The sequence below is a fragment of the Parasteatoda tepidariorum genome, chromosome 3, assembly GCF_982258835.1.
Source record: "Parasteatoda tepidariorum strain Cologne lab strain chromosome 3, Ptep-v5.0, whole genome shotgun sequence".
Classification (NCBI taxonomy): domain Eukaryota; kingdom Metazoa; phylum Arthropoda; class Arachnida; order Araneae; family Theridiidae; genus Parasteatoda; species Parasteatoda tepidariorum.
This window is the reverse complement of record NC_141757.1, coordinates 119,940,032-119,953,162: the sequence shown is the minus strand read 5'-3', so window position 1 is coordinate 119,953,162 and position 13,131 is coordinate 119,940,032. Positions and strand designations below refer to the sequence as shown.

Below are 13,131 nucleotides of genomic sequence, written 5' to 3'. Positions count from 1 at the left end.
AATTAATTATCAATGTCAATGTACCATCATTTACAATTGAAAACCTTTTAATTGTAAATGATGGTTCATTGACACCTACCTTTTATTATATTTTACCTTTTTACACACATAAAAGAATTAAACAGTTCAGAAATTTTTTTATTGATTATAGTTTTTATATACAAAATAATAAACTATCGTATCTTTAAAATAAAACTCTTTTTATTAGCAGACATTTCTTATTATATCAAAGATAAAATCGGAGAACAAGTATGTTACTAGGCCTAACTCAGTAACGTGGAAATCATTAACTACTTTAACACAGATAATTAGAATTATAAAATGTGGTAAACGTTTAAAATATATAGATACAATATTATAAACAGAAAAAAATTATTCAAAACAATTAATTTACTTTATTTACTGAATCATAAATGAAGAACTCAAAATAACAACAGTCAAAAGCAACAAACTATGTATACCTCCGCGCAATTTCTTCAGCAGGGTTACTTTTCAAAAATTCTTTGGTGAGAACAGGGACTAATCACATCTAGCGCATGCGCAATTGCTCAGCCGGTTGCACGCACAGACATAAGTAATTATGATGCTCCTACGGAATAACCAGGGAGAAAAATCCATTGGATTGATTTCTAACGGATGACCGGTGGAGGAATATCCGTAGGCGATGTTTCCGAATGACTTCCTACGTATCGTTATCCGTAGGAATGTTAGAATGGAATTTCCCTCGGCGTTCCCCTATTTATCCGCACCTTCCCTGGGAAGAAAGGGATGCATTTGGGAGGTCCTAGGCAGAGGCGTATCTATGGAAAGAAGCGCCTATGGCAAACCTCTTACTGGCGCCCTTACTAAAATATTAAAATTCTTTTTTTTATTTATCCAATACAAAATAAAAGCATTGTTTGAAGTATTTAATTCTTTTGACAATATCACAAAAAGATTGAATTGAATTTTTAAAAAAAAAAATTGATAAATAAATAAATATTAAATATAACAATAAAATTATCTCTTTTTAATTGTTATGCATTCACGTGTATTCGAAATCCTCATCGGTAAGAAATTAAAATACCTTTTTTATCATATTTATAGAAGATTCTATTGCGTTTTTTCAATTGTCAATAAAAATTCTAAGAAGTTGTTTAATTAAGCACAATTATATTTTAAAGTTTTACAAATATAATTTGGTAACAGAATTACGTACACACAACAAATGTAGCTCTGAGTTAAAGAAGAACTATAACATAACCGGATGATTACTCAACATTTTCAAAATTAAAAGTGAAGGAAATTGATTTTTTTTAAATAATCACGCTTTGCTAACATCAAAATAAAATCATCGCGATATAATAAATTCATTAAAGATTACAGTGTAAATAATTACGATTTGTTATGATAATTACGAATAAAATAGCAACAATAAAAAAAAAGATATATTTTGATTAGTTTATTTACTGTTCAATAAAATAAAAAAACCGATGCTCTTAATATAATTACGTTTTACAATCCTTATATAAAAACAGATAATAAGAAAAAATATACACACAATTACATACAAAACAAGACTTAATAACGACAATAATACATTTTTTATTGAGAAATAAATTTGGGGAAGCTGACGATTAGTTTTAAGAATATCTAGAAATAATTCTTTTGCTAACAGTAAAAAAAAGGCAAAAAGTAAAAAAATAGACCAGAATACATTCTAGCATATTTAATTAAAAAAAAAAATATGAAAAATTCTCTTCGCATCACAATGGAACAAATTAAAAATAAAGCAAAATATTAAACAAATTTGAATTATGAATTTTTAGACGTTCAGTGCGCAAAAAAATAAATAAACGGACCATTCTGATAACTTTTGATCTAATGATCAGATCTTCACTTTCTTCTCATCTCAATGGTTCAAGGGGTGACTTAAAATATGATAATTAATAGGTGCAGGTATGATATTTTAAGTTACGAAATCAGATACTAAAACGTACTTTCTCTGAAGTTTCTGTTTATACATGCCATTTTTTCGACGGATTTGGATTTCTGAATCCCAAAATTTAGGGGGTAATCGCAATCTGAGAAGTACCTAGAGAGATTTTCAAGCAAAGTGAAAAAAAAATTCTGCGCAATTATAAAGGTCGTTTATAATTGTGTAAATTAAGTTGTTTTTAAAGAAAAAGAAAAAAATATAAATCATTGAAATATTCGAGAAGATGACTTTTTGCATCTTTATGGAAATACATTTCTAAATATATTCTTAAAATAAAGATAATAATTTAATGAATAAATATTATTGTGATTATCACTTTATTGATAACTTTTTCTTTCAAGTTACTAAACTGTTGTAATGATTGGGTTATAAACTACACATTATAACATTAATATTATTTTGCTACCATTTTACTTTGATTATAAGAAATAAATATAATATATAAATGGAGGACACTTAATAAACCCATTTGAAAATAGTATACCAATTTTTTTCAAGCAATGTGATATGGGATGATATAAATGTAATGTAAGTAACATATATTGTAAAACACTTGAAAATTAAAAGAATAGTATTTATATAAAATTAAAAAAGTAGTATTTATTTTATCTATTTTTTATTTAAAAAAAAAGGGAAGAAAATGGCAATCTGAAAAAAAAAAGAAAAAATATAGGAGAAAGATTTGCGAAATTTTGTGGCCGAGAAATAAGGAAGAAGTTGATTCAATTTCAAAGTCAAAGACAGTTTGATAAATATTAACTGAATATAATTTAAAAATTCAGAACAAACATGTCTAAAAATTAGAAGAAAAAATTTCAATTTGTAAGTAGAAGGATTATTGCAATTCACATTTAAAGCATTAAAATATAATTAAAATTGTGAGTGAATATACTTCTGTAACTTAGAGTACAAAAAAAAAAAAAAAAAAAATGCCAACAACTGACGATATGCTTCCTAACCATTCAAAGGAAGAAAAAAAGATCAAACTTTTACAAGTGGTTAAATTCAAAATTTATCTATTAATAAATAAAAAGAAAAGCATGTTACTTCATGAATGTTACTTACTTGTAAACAAAAAATTATTTACCTATCGCAATAAATTTTCAGAAAATTTAAAAAATTATGTCCCCAATAACATTTGAAATTTTAACATTTATCTTTTTTTTACTACATATTAATTTTAATACTAAAGCATTAACGAATATTTAATTATACAATGTTTTATTATTACTACAAAAAATTCCTTGTGCATGTTAAATGTTTTTTCATATAAAACAGCAATAATAGAAACTAAAAAATATTATAAATTCTAATTTATAAAATTAAAAGGGGGGAGAGCCAAATGTCCCTCTCGATCTATATGTATATAGAGATGACAACTTGCTCTGTTTAATGGGAAACTTTTTTCTAGTGGTAGCAAAATTTATGTTTTGTTTCTTGGTTTATGCAGATATACAATTATTTAATTATTAAATTTGATATAAAATTATTTTTTAAGTCACTACGTATGTATAATTCGGAATTTCGTGTTAAACACAATTTCATTCCAGTTATCTAGTTGTAAGCATTTAAAATTTAACCAAAATTATCCAAACGTTTGCAAGCTTTGGTCTTTAACTTTCCACCACTTAATAAAATATTTCTGAGAAATCTTAGCAGTTGGCATCCCTTCACATAGACATCATTTCTAAAAAATATAACGAACGCCTATAACGCTAATTAATAATTTATGCGTAATACATTTATTTAAATATTTAGGAAATGATTACTTACAATCAAGGAAAAAAATCTTACCACTTAAATAGTTGAATGAATTAAAACCTATCTGAAAAAGCTGTAACCTATCAAATTAGATTATAAAATTCCAAAATCGACTATAAATATTTATTTTCTTGAATTAAATTTTTAAAAAACAACTAGAACGAGCAGAATTTTTCATAGGAGCGTGAACACCTAACAACTTACAATTACGTCTGTCTTTATTTTTCAAAATAGAGGGGTGTACTACCAGACAGAGGCACCTCCCATTTTTAGTATTTCACACTTTTGTGGAGGTGATTCCCACCATGGATGATAAATATTTCCTGTTTTGGAAGGATTTACACTAATTTACAGCAGGGGTTCTTTTTGAAATCTATTCAACAGATCCCGAAAACGTTTTTCAAAGAGATTTTAACCCCTGATGAAACTGAAGATTTACAAGCATGAGACACCCTATGGATTTTACATTTCTCTGTCCTCTGGTCATCACCAAAGATCTATCTCTGCCTGAAGGGGTTCCCTGATTAATTGCCTTTTTAGAACGACTACAATCTTGTAATGTGATACGAAGAGGAGGAACAAATTCTTTTCTCTTTGCTTGTGGTAGTGAAAAAATAAAGAAAATAAAAATTTATTCAGGGATCATGGATTCTCTGCATTCTGGTCTTTCTCTTATCTTTTCTTGTTTAAGAATGGGGGACTTCTTCAAAAGAAAGAGTAAAGTTACAGTGGGATGCACTATGGGAGGTCTCACTTTCCTTTAGATAAGGAGAAAAAGTTTCTTTACATTTCTCACCCACTTTTGAACATCCTAAAATTCGTTCGTTCGTCTTTCATTTTCTTTTAGTCTCTTATATTTTTACTCAATTTTTTCATATAGATAAATATTTTAAATTTAAGGATTCAGCTTCTTTATTATAGTTTAATTTTAACGTATGGTATTTTCAAATATACATAAATAATATCAAATAATCTAAGTCGAAAGCATTTTTTTAAGTAAATTATTTTAAACTGAAATGAATATCAAAGTAAGCTATTCTAAATAAAAATCAATAAATATTTTTAGGATTTGTATTCTTTTTTTATTATTGAAAAGTACATGATTTTAAATAAATACGTTATGCATTGCCGAGGAAGAAGAAATTTGATATATCGATATATTTACTACTCAAAAGCTATAACATCATACATAGCACAGGCTATATAAACTATATTAATATTAATTAGTTAATTATTATATTAATTAGTTAATTATTTTATTTTTATATATAACCATGATTGTGCGTTCTAAAATAATCACACTATCACTTATATACAAAACTCACTTTCTGTTGTTAATTTTCACAAACATGAAATTAAAGTGAAGCAGCATGTAACGGTTTAATTATAAATTAAGTTTATTATTAATTTAGAACTTTAAATTGTTTTACATTAAACACATTAAATGTATAGAATATTTTTGATTGATTATTATGAATAAAATAATAATGTAAAATAAACTTAACACTACGTTTTTCAAAGGAGTGGAAGCAAACCGATTTTGACACAAAAAGCGAAATAGTTGAATTAATAATAATAATAAATGCGGTAGATAATAAGAAATCTTTTATTAATTCATGGAGAACTGTCTCAGGTTTCTCAACATTCTAGGACAAAGAAAAAAAAGAGTTGTTTGTTATTTTTATTAATTACTAATTTCGTTTATATACTGAATTAACCTTTTGTATTCTCCATAAAAATTGGTTAAAGTTCGATATTTTTTTTTTTTACGTGAATATTAACTTGACACCCGCAGTGAAAATATTTTTATTAAAAATTTAAAAAGCATATTCGAAAACATTACGTAACACCCGGAAAGTTTGAAAATAAAATTAGGTTATATTTTATAGATTTGAAAGGCAATTTTTAAAATGAATTTTTAAAAATGAAATACCTGGAATTATTTTAATTTTCCTCTAAAATCGAAGAATACTTGATTAGTCTTAAAAAACATTCACAGAGTTAATTGAAAAATTTTGATTTCCACCAGATTCTCTGCAAAAAGTGTTAAATTTTGCAGTTATATACATTTATTTATTTTTGTAAACTTTAGTTTTCCTTAAGAAAAATATTTTATTTATTTATATTGATCTTCTTAATTATATTTAAGGAGCATCCAAAGATATAAGTACTTAGGGCCTCTGAGGTTCTTAATCCGGCCCTGGCGAGAACTTAAATTCTTTCTATTACAGCTTTGACTTGTTGTGAAGCAATGATAAGCTACATTTTCGAAAATTTTAAATGCATTTGAAATTATATATGTGGTTAAAAGACTTTTAGTAAAAGGATTTTGATGAAAATTAAATGGGAATTATTTAGGAAATTTTCTAAAATTAAAAATATTTTAATTGGAATGTATCAAAAAGTTAGCAACGAGAGTAATAATTATTAAAAATTAAGCATTATTCTTTAAATTATGATTTTATAATTAAAATTTTGTTTTTGCCGAAATCGTCGTAAATATAACAGCAGAAAGGACAAAGATATTTTTTTCAGTTACTTATTTTAGTATTTAACGTGAATGTATTCATGAACATTAACAAATTATATTTAACCTGAATTGTTTGACGCTTGTCACCTACTTTGTTTTACGATTAGCGGTTCCCTTTCATACTTCACTCTCCCAGTGACAAAAAGAGTCCCTCAAAAGACGATGTCTTCTTTTCGAGCCCACATGAAATGGTTAAATGTTGTATACCTGATTTTAATTCGCCCTCTAACTAACTCTCTCTCTCTGTATATATATATATATATATATATGAATTTAAAAAAAACACTTAATAAAATTTTTAAGTAAAAAAATCGTTGATGTTGATCGATTTTGCGCCTTTTTGAAATAATGCGCCCATGGCATTCGCCATACTTGCCATACCCTAGATACGCCACTGGTCCTAGGGAAAGGTTTCGGAAGATGAGTGCTATATGGGCCAATATCAAGATCCAATTTTCGTGTTCCATAAACCGAAATTTGAGAACCATTAGCAGCAAAGAGTTTCAAGATGGACGGAGTCTTATTGCATTCATTCTGAGAAGGTGGCAAAACAGAAATATCGACGCCAGTGTCTACTAATAATTTAAGCCCTAAAGTCCTATCAATAACTATAAGGCGACAATTTGCATGGCCGTTGACGCTCGCCGCAAGTAACGCATGGCCGTCTAGTTTTCCTGCTTGAAACTGCATGGTTGGATACATTTGTTAGCTCTTTCACGAAAACGATAATGGTACCACCAAAGTCTATTTTTGCTTGTGGAGCGATTACGGTGCTTATTTATATTACCAGGGCTCCGACCTCGGAAACGTAACACTTTATCAAGTTTTTTATTTAATTCACACACTTGAGCTTTTGAATAATCGCTATCGTTTGGCACTTTCAGTTTCGTTTCCAAACTAGCAGAGAAGATTTCGTTTGAAAACGTAACATCAGCAATCTTATCCGCCATTATAGCTAATTTATTAAGAGTATCTGATGAAGTACTTAAAATAGCGTGCATTTGTGTGGGAAGTCTTTGAAGCCATAATGATTTTAGCAATGCATCACCATCACGATCACCAGCCAAATCTTGCATTTGTCGCAGCAATGCGGACGGTCGTCTATCACCTAATGCGATTTCTTGCAAGAGTTTTTTTAAACGACATTCTTCAGAAATACTGAATATTTCAATTAATCATTGCTTTAAAGAATCATACATGTTTGTAACTGGAGGTGAAGCAATAATGTCACTGACCTGCTATAAAATGCCCGTCTCGATTGAAGCGTCGATCGTATCATATTTTGTGCTATCTTGAGTAATTCCAGCAGTGATAAATTGAGATTCCACCTGTGAAAACCATATTGCAGAATTTTCTTTCCAAAATTGGGGAACTTTAACAGCTACACGCGTAAGTTCTGACATTGCAGGCTCCGTTTTAGAACTGTATTTATTTTCGCCATTCATCACGTCCGGGTCACCAGTTTACCAGATATACAAGCCTATGTAATTGAAACTAATGCTTTTAGTAAATGAAATGCGAACAGTAAAAACTTAACAACTTTAATATAACATTTAACAAGTAAATAACATTCGCGGAAATAAGAGCACAACTATAGACAAAGATCGCTGACAGCTATATCCGAAGTAAAACATAAAGAGTAAACTGAAACCCTTTTTGCAGAAAACTAAACTGAAACTTTTTGTTCAGTTGCCAGATCACGAAATTTCAAAGTTAGCGGCGCTACAAATGTAATCATATTAGACTTCAAATAACAACCGTGGTATTGAATATTACTATTTAAAAAATTGAATTTAAAACAATTTAAAATCCCAAATTTTAATTCACTAAAACCTTCCACAGGTCAAATAAATTTTCTAGAACATTTCTCAATTTATAAAATCACCACTCGTGGTGTAGTCATATTCTTCATTCATCAATTGCTTAAAAAAATTTTTTTCCTAATAAAGCAAAAATTATTAGATGCTTTGTGCACAACACAAATAATAAATTGTATTCAATTCTTTATATTTAAAAAATACTTCGGGAAAAAATTTAGTAACAAATACTACTATTATTGATGATTTAAATTAATAATTTATTCTCTTTAAATTTTAACAGTAACACAAACAGCAACAGTTTATACAGAGTCTTCAAAAAAATTCAACATGCTAGTCGCATTAAGAGCTTGTTTTTCATACAATACTTTCTCCAAATTTACTTTATATATAATTATTACCACCGAAGAGGATTTGTATTAATTTAATGCCATAGAAATAACAAAAACTATTCAAGCACACCATGAAAAATGATTCAATAGAAGATACGACACCAACCAACTAGATGGCAGCACCAGTGAAGAAATCGGAAGTTTCGTTTACTTATTGATTGTAATTGAAGACCTCGGTCAGCTATAATTCTGTTTGCTAATATGCTTATATTTTTATGTTAAGTGAGGAAAAAAGAAAATAGAATCACTGTTTAAGGCGGTAAGATAAAAAAAATGTTATAGCCTATTTGGATGTCTGGGGAAATTTCAATTATTAATAAAAGTCAATTATTTATTTAAAAAAATATTTATTTATCATGATTATTTATATAATAAATAGTAATTATGGTTTCAAATGTTACAACAAAGTCTTCAAGATAGTTATATTTTTTGGTTTGAAGATTTAATAACAGAGAGTAACTTCTTTAATCAAAAGGGATTTATTTTCCTATTTCAAGAAAAGTTTTTTTCTCCTGATATTCTGTTCCGTTTCTCTTAATTAACAATAAGTGAAGTATATTTTAACGACGTGTCAGTCACATGAAAAGGAAATTTTATTTACGACGCTCTTCGAAAGGGAAGCTTTTATGTCAATACAATACTCTCCAGATGGCAGCATCATAATATGTAGTCCTTATCATTTAAAACTAACACACGTTCTGAAGCGCACAGTTGTGAAGCTTTCTACTGAAATGTTTTTCGAAAGAGGACAGCACTTAATTTCACTTTTAGATGACTTAAAGATTTGGCAATTTATATTTTTTTGGTAATTTTAATTTTCAATTTGTAGTTTTTATATCTTAACGTGTTAAGTTATGAGAACTTTTGGCTTATGTTTTTCGAATATAATTATGTTTCACTAGATTTTTCCTTTTTATTTTAATCCTTGAATGTTTGAAGTATTGTGTTTTTATTCTTATTTTGTCTACCATAATGGAACCTCGGGGTACAATAAGTTTTTAACTGAAAGGCTCGAGCAGGGTAGTGTGTCCCCTGGAAGTACTGTTTTAGCAGATATGCTAATTTTTGAAATTTCGTTTGGTTTAACTTCTTATTTTTTTAAATTGTGTACGAAAGACAATTTGGGTTTTACGCTGCTTTTAACGCTTTTCCATTTTGACTTATTGTTTTTAAAACGTTGGTCTTCATTTTTGTTTAATTCCATTTTTTATACTTTTAATGTAACTGATCTGATCTTTAGATTTAACATTTTAAATTTGATCCTAAACTTCTTTTTGAATTTCAGAAGATTATGATATTATTAACAAAGACTGCTGAATGGGAAACATGGTATGAAGGGCTACGCTAAATGAACTCATTGAATAATAAGGATATTGATTATGGTTATGATAATTGAAAGGAACAATATGATATGCCAGATACACTTTAAAGATGTTATCATCAGATTTTTTTAAAGATTGACGAGGAAGAAAATAGAAATTACATTGACTTTTATTTTTGAATTATATGGATATATACCAGGTGTCGTTTAAATGATTGACAATAATTTGATAGTTAATAAAAAAGAAGTGGATGGATTTAGAGACGAACTTCAAGCTGGAACTTTGCTAAAGAAATCAGGTTATGTTATTCAACAAGTTTTTAAAATTAGTTACGAAATATATCAAAGATGGAGATGAGAGAAGAACTATGAATTATTGTTTTCTGTTGCATGCATGGCATCTGTTAAATTTGTCCTCAGAATACACATTGTTTTTTCGAATGTTGTTATAGTTTTTCTCAGCAGTATCGATGAACTCTGAAACTAATTTTAAAGCTTGGGGATATGAAGTTTAAAGTTTCCTAAGCAGAACGCAGCAAACAGTACATTAATATATTTTTTGTTTTTTAGCTTGATTTTTCATACAGATTTCATACTTTTTTTTTACTGATTTTTCGAATTATTGTCTATTTTTGAGGCACCTGATAATTAATTGGTTCAAAATTGTCTTTATCCACACGACTGTAAATAAGTCTCCTACCGACAGTCAATAGGAATTCTTGTTAAAATATACATTCAACAGATTTAATTTTTTTGTGGAATTTAAGCAAAAATGTTTATAAAAAAATATATTTTTTAACATATATTTTTTATTATGCATTTTTTATATTATATATATTATGCATTTCTTTATATTATATTATATTATATTATATTATATGTTTTTTATCATATACAGTCGAACCTCGATTGACCGAGGTTTCTGTTAATCGAGTCGGTAACGGGTGTTTTTTTTTCTTCTTCTGAATGAGCCCTAAAAAAAAAAAAAAAAAAAAAAAGCACTAATTAGTTTGTTGTCCGGCTCAACTTCCTTCGAAAACACTCAACCTCCAACAAATTTTGCACCATGAAAAGTCAACAGTGGCGAACAATGCTTTGTTTCCAGTGGCGGTGTGGCTCTATTGAACACCAGGTGCAATATTTTACCGGACAGTATTTTTGCAACAATATACTTTTGCAAGAAAAGGTAACAGTATATTTTAGGAAATAGTAATGTAAAATTAATAAATTAATGTATATTAAATTAAAAAAATACAATAATTTCTTGAGATTTGTGTTATTTTTGAAAATACATCTTTTAGTTTAATTTAAAAAATTATTTTAAAAAATTTTTCTATTTACTTTTTAAAATTTACTACTAGTAGTTGATTTCCTTTTGAAATTTGTTGAGCTGAGAAACATAACTTTATATATGCTTATTTTTATCATTTAAAAAATCGTTCTATTTCAAAAAGTTAATTTTAGCGAGCGAGGCGACTTTTTATACACAGTTTCTTTCCGAGGTACTAGTGGGCCCAATAAGCTCGGATAATCGAGGTTCTACTGTATATATTTTGATTACATTATTTTTTAATGTGTATTTTTTTAAATAGATATATATTATTTGCAAAAGTATGCAAAAATATTTTTTTGCATACCTTTGCTTATAAGTATTGAAGTTCTTTAATGATTTACTCATGCCTATTTCTGTTGCTCTTTAGTGAAGACAAAAATTACTCTTGAATATTTGACTTATCATGCACAGATATTCTTTAAATAACGCTTCACTGCCTTTCGCTGGTGTATTTAGTTTCAAAACTTTGTTGTTATAATAAAACACTACTGTTTGTGAAAAATGCAACACTATGAAGGAATAGTCAGAAATTAATGAAATTTATTCCTTATATTATTGATAGTGGTTCAAGTAAACGATCATATTTACAAAGCAAAAAGAAATCAGTATTTTATGAGCCACCCACGCTGAGCAATGAAATCCTGTACACGTCGTGGCATTGATTTAAACAGGTTTTGAATCTAATCTTGGTGAATGGCATTCCATTTTGCTTCAAATTGACTCCAAAGTGCAGTCTTAACTCCATAAGCTGTACGAGTCGGAGGAGTTGATGATCAGAGGAATCCTTGCACGCAGTTGACGTTGCAGCAGATAGGGACAAAAAGTCCAGCTAGACAGCAAAACACTTGCAGTCACGCTGTAACGTTTTGCTGACCCACTGGAATACGCTATACAGTCCGTCACAGTCATGCGAATGATGTCTTCCGGAACTATTGCGTGCTCCACTGTAAGGTTTTCGACTCGTTTGTTCATTTTTTCCCTCAAACAAGCTTTACTGTTGTTGCATTACACAGCGTACGGGTTTCTCGATACAAAAATCCACCCTCTAGCATACCGACGATGTGGCCTCGTACAAACTCAATCAGTTGTTGATGTGACACTTACCGCTTTTGCAAAGGCAAATTGACCACTAATTAAGCGTTTATCGTAGACAGAAGACGATAAATTAGTTTCAATCATTCTTTGCAGTCCTTTATATACAAGGTGTAGGATCTCGTCCCACGTATGCGCAGTCCCTTTGTAATTCTAATCATTTGCATGTTTTACCTCACTTTACATTTCATTAAAGTTTGGTGAAATGCATAACTCTTTCTTAGTGTTGCAATTTTCACAAATATGAGTGTATAATTGTTTGCTGCACTATTTACTGCAGTGTTTCCCAAAGTGTGGTACGCGTACCCCCAGGGGTACGGGAACAGTTTATCGGGGGTACGCGTTCTTATGCGAAATATTTTGCTACAAACGAAAATTTCAATTTTTTTAAAAAAAAAACAAAGCTAGAAAGAAAAATCTACGATTACGTATTTTTCAATTGGCTAGTTTTTGCAGAGTTAACAGTTAATAATTAGTTGTTTCAACAGCCAGTTGTGATTTTTAACTTTAGTGTAATTTTTTTTATAGTAAAAAATACATTCATCAAAAGTTTGGGAAACACTGATTTACTGCAATAGAAATTGTTTGCTGTTCTTGTTTGCATATTGTTTGTTAAACCATTTATTATTCAACTATTTCTTTACTTGGACTATTTATTATATATTTCAATGAATAAATTTATTAAACTCTGTATTAATTAATATTTATAATATGAATACCTGTCCTTCGCACGAATTAAATCAGTATTCAGCAACACTACGAAGTCATGCTCAAAACTGAACAGATTAGTGGAAGAACTAAGTAAGTGGCATTTTTGTGGGGAATCAGGAAAATTAACATAAAGTAAAGTGTGGTTTTTATTTTGCTTTCACTTTAATCTTAACATAACAAATCCACATTCTGTATG

At 28.7% G+C, this 13,131-nt stretch overlaps 1 protein-coding gene across 1 annotated transcript in view; it reads left to right on the top strand.

Annotated features, from left to right (window-relative positions):
* LOC147814239 (pancreatic lipase-related protein 2-like) overlaps positions 1-12,915 on the top strand; it is a 160,397-nt gene extending 147,482 nt beyond the window's left edge. The window contains exon 8 of the mRNA XM_087159988.1: positions 9,764-12,915. Coding sequence (XP_087016114.1) covers positions 9,764-9,795 — 32 coding nt within the window. The 3' untranslated portion in view covers positions 9,796-12,915. The remainder of the gene's footprint in view (positions 1-9,763) is intronic.
* The last annotated feature ends 216 nt before the right edge of the window (positions 12,916-13,131 follow it).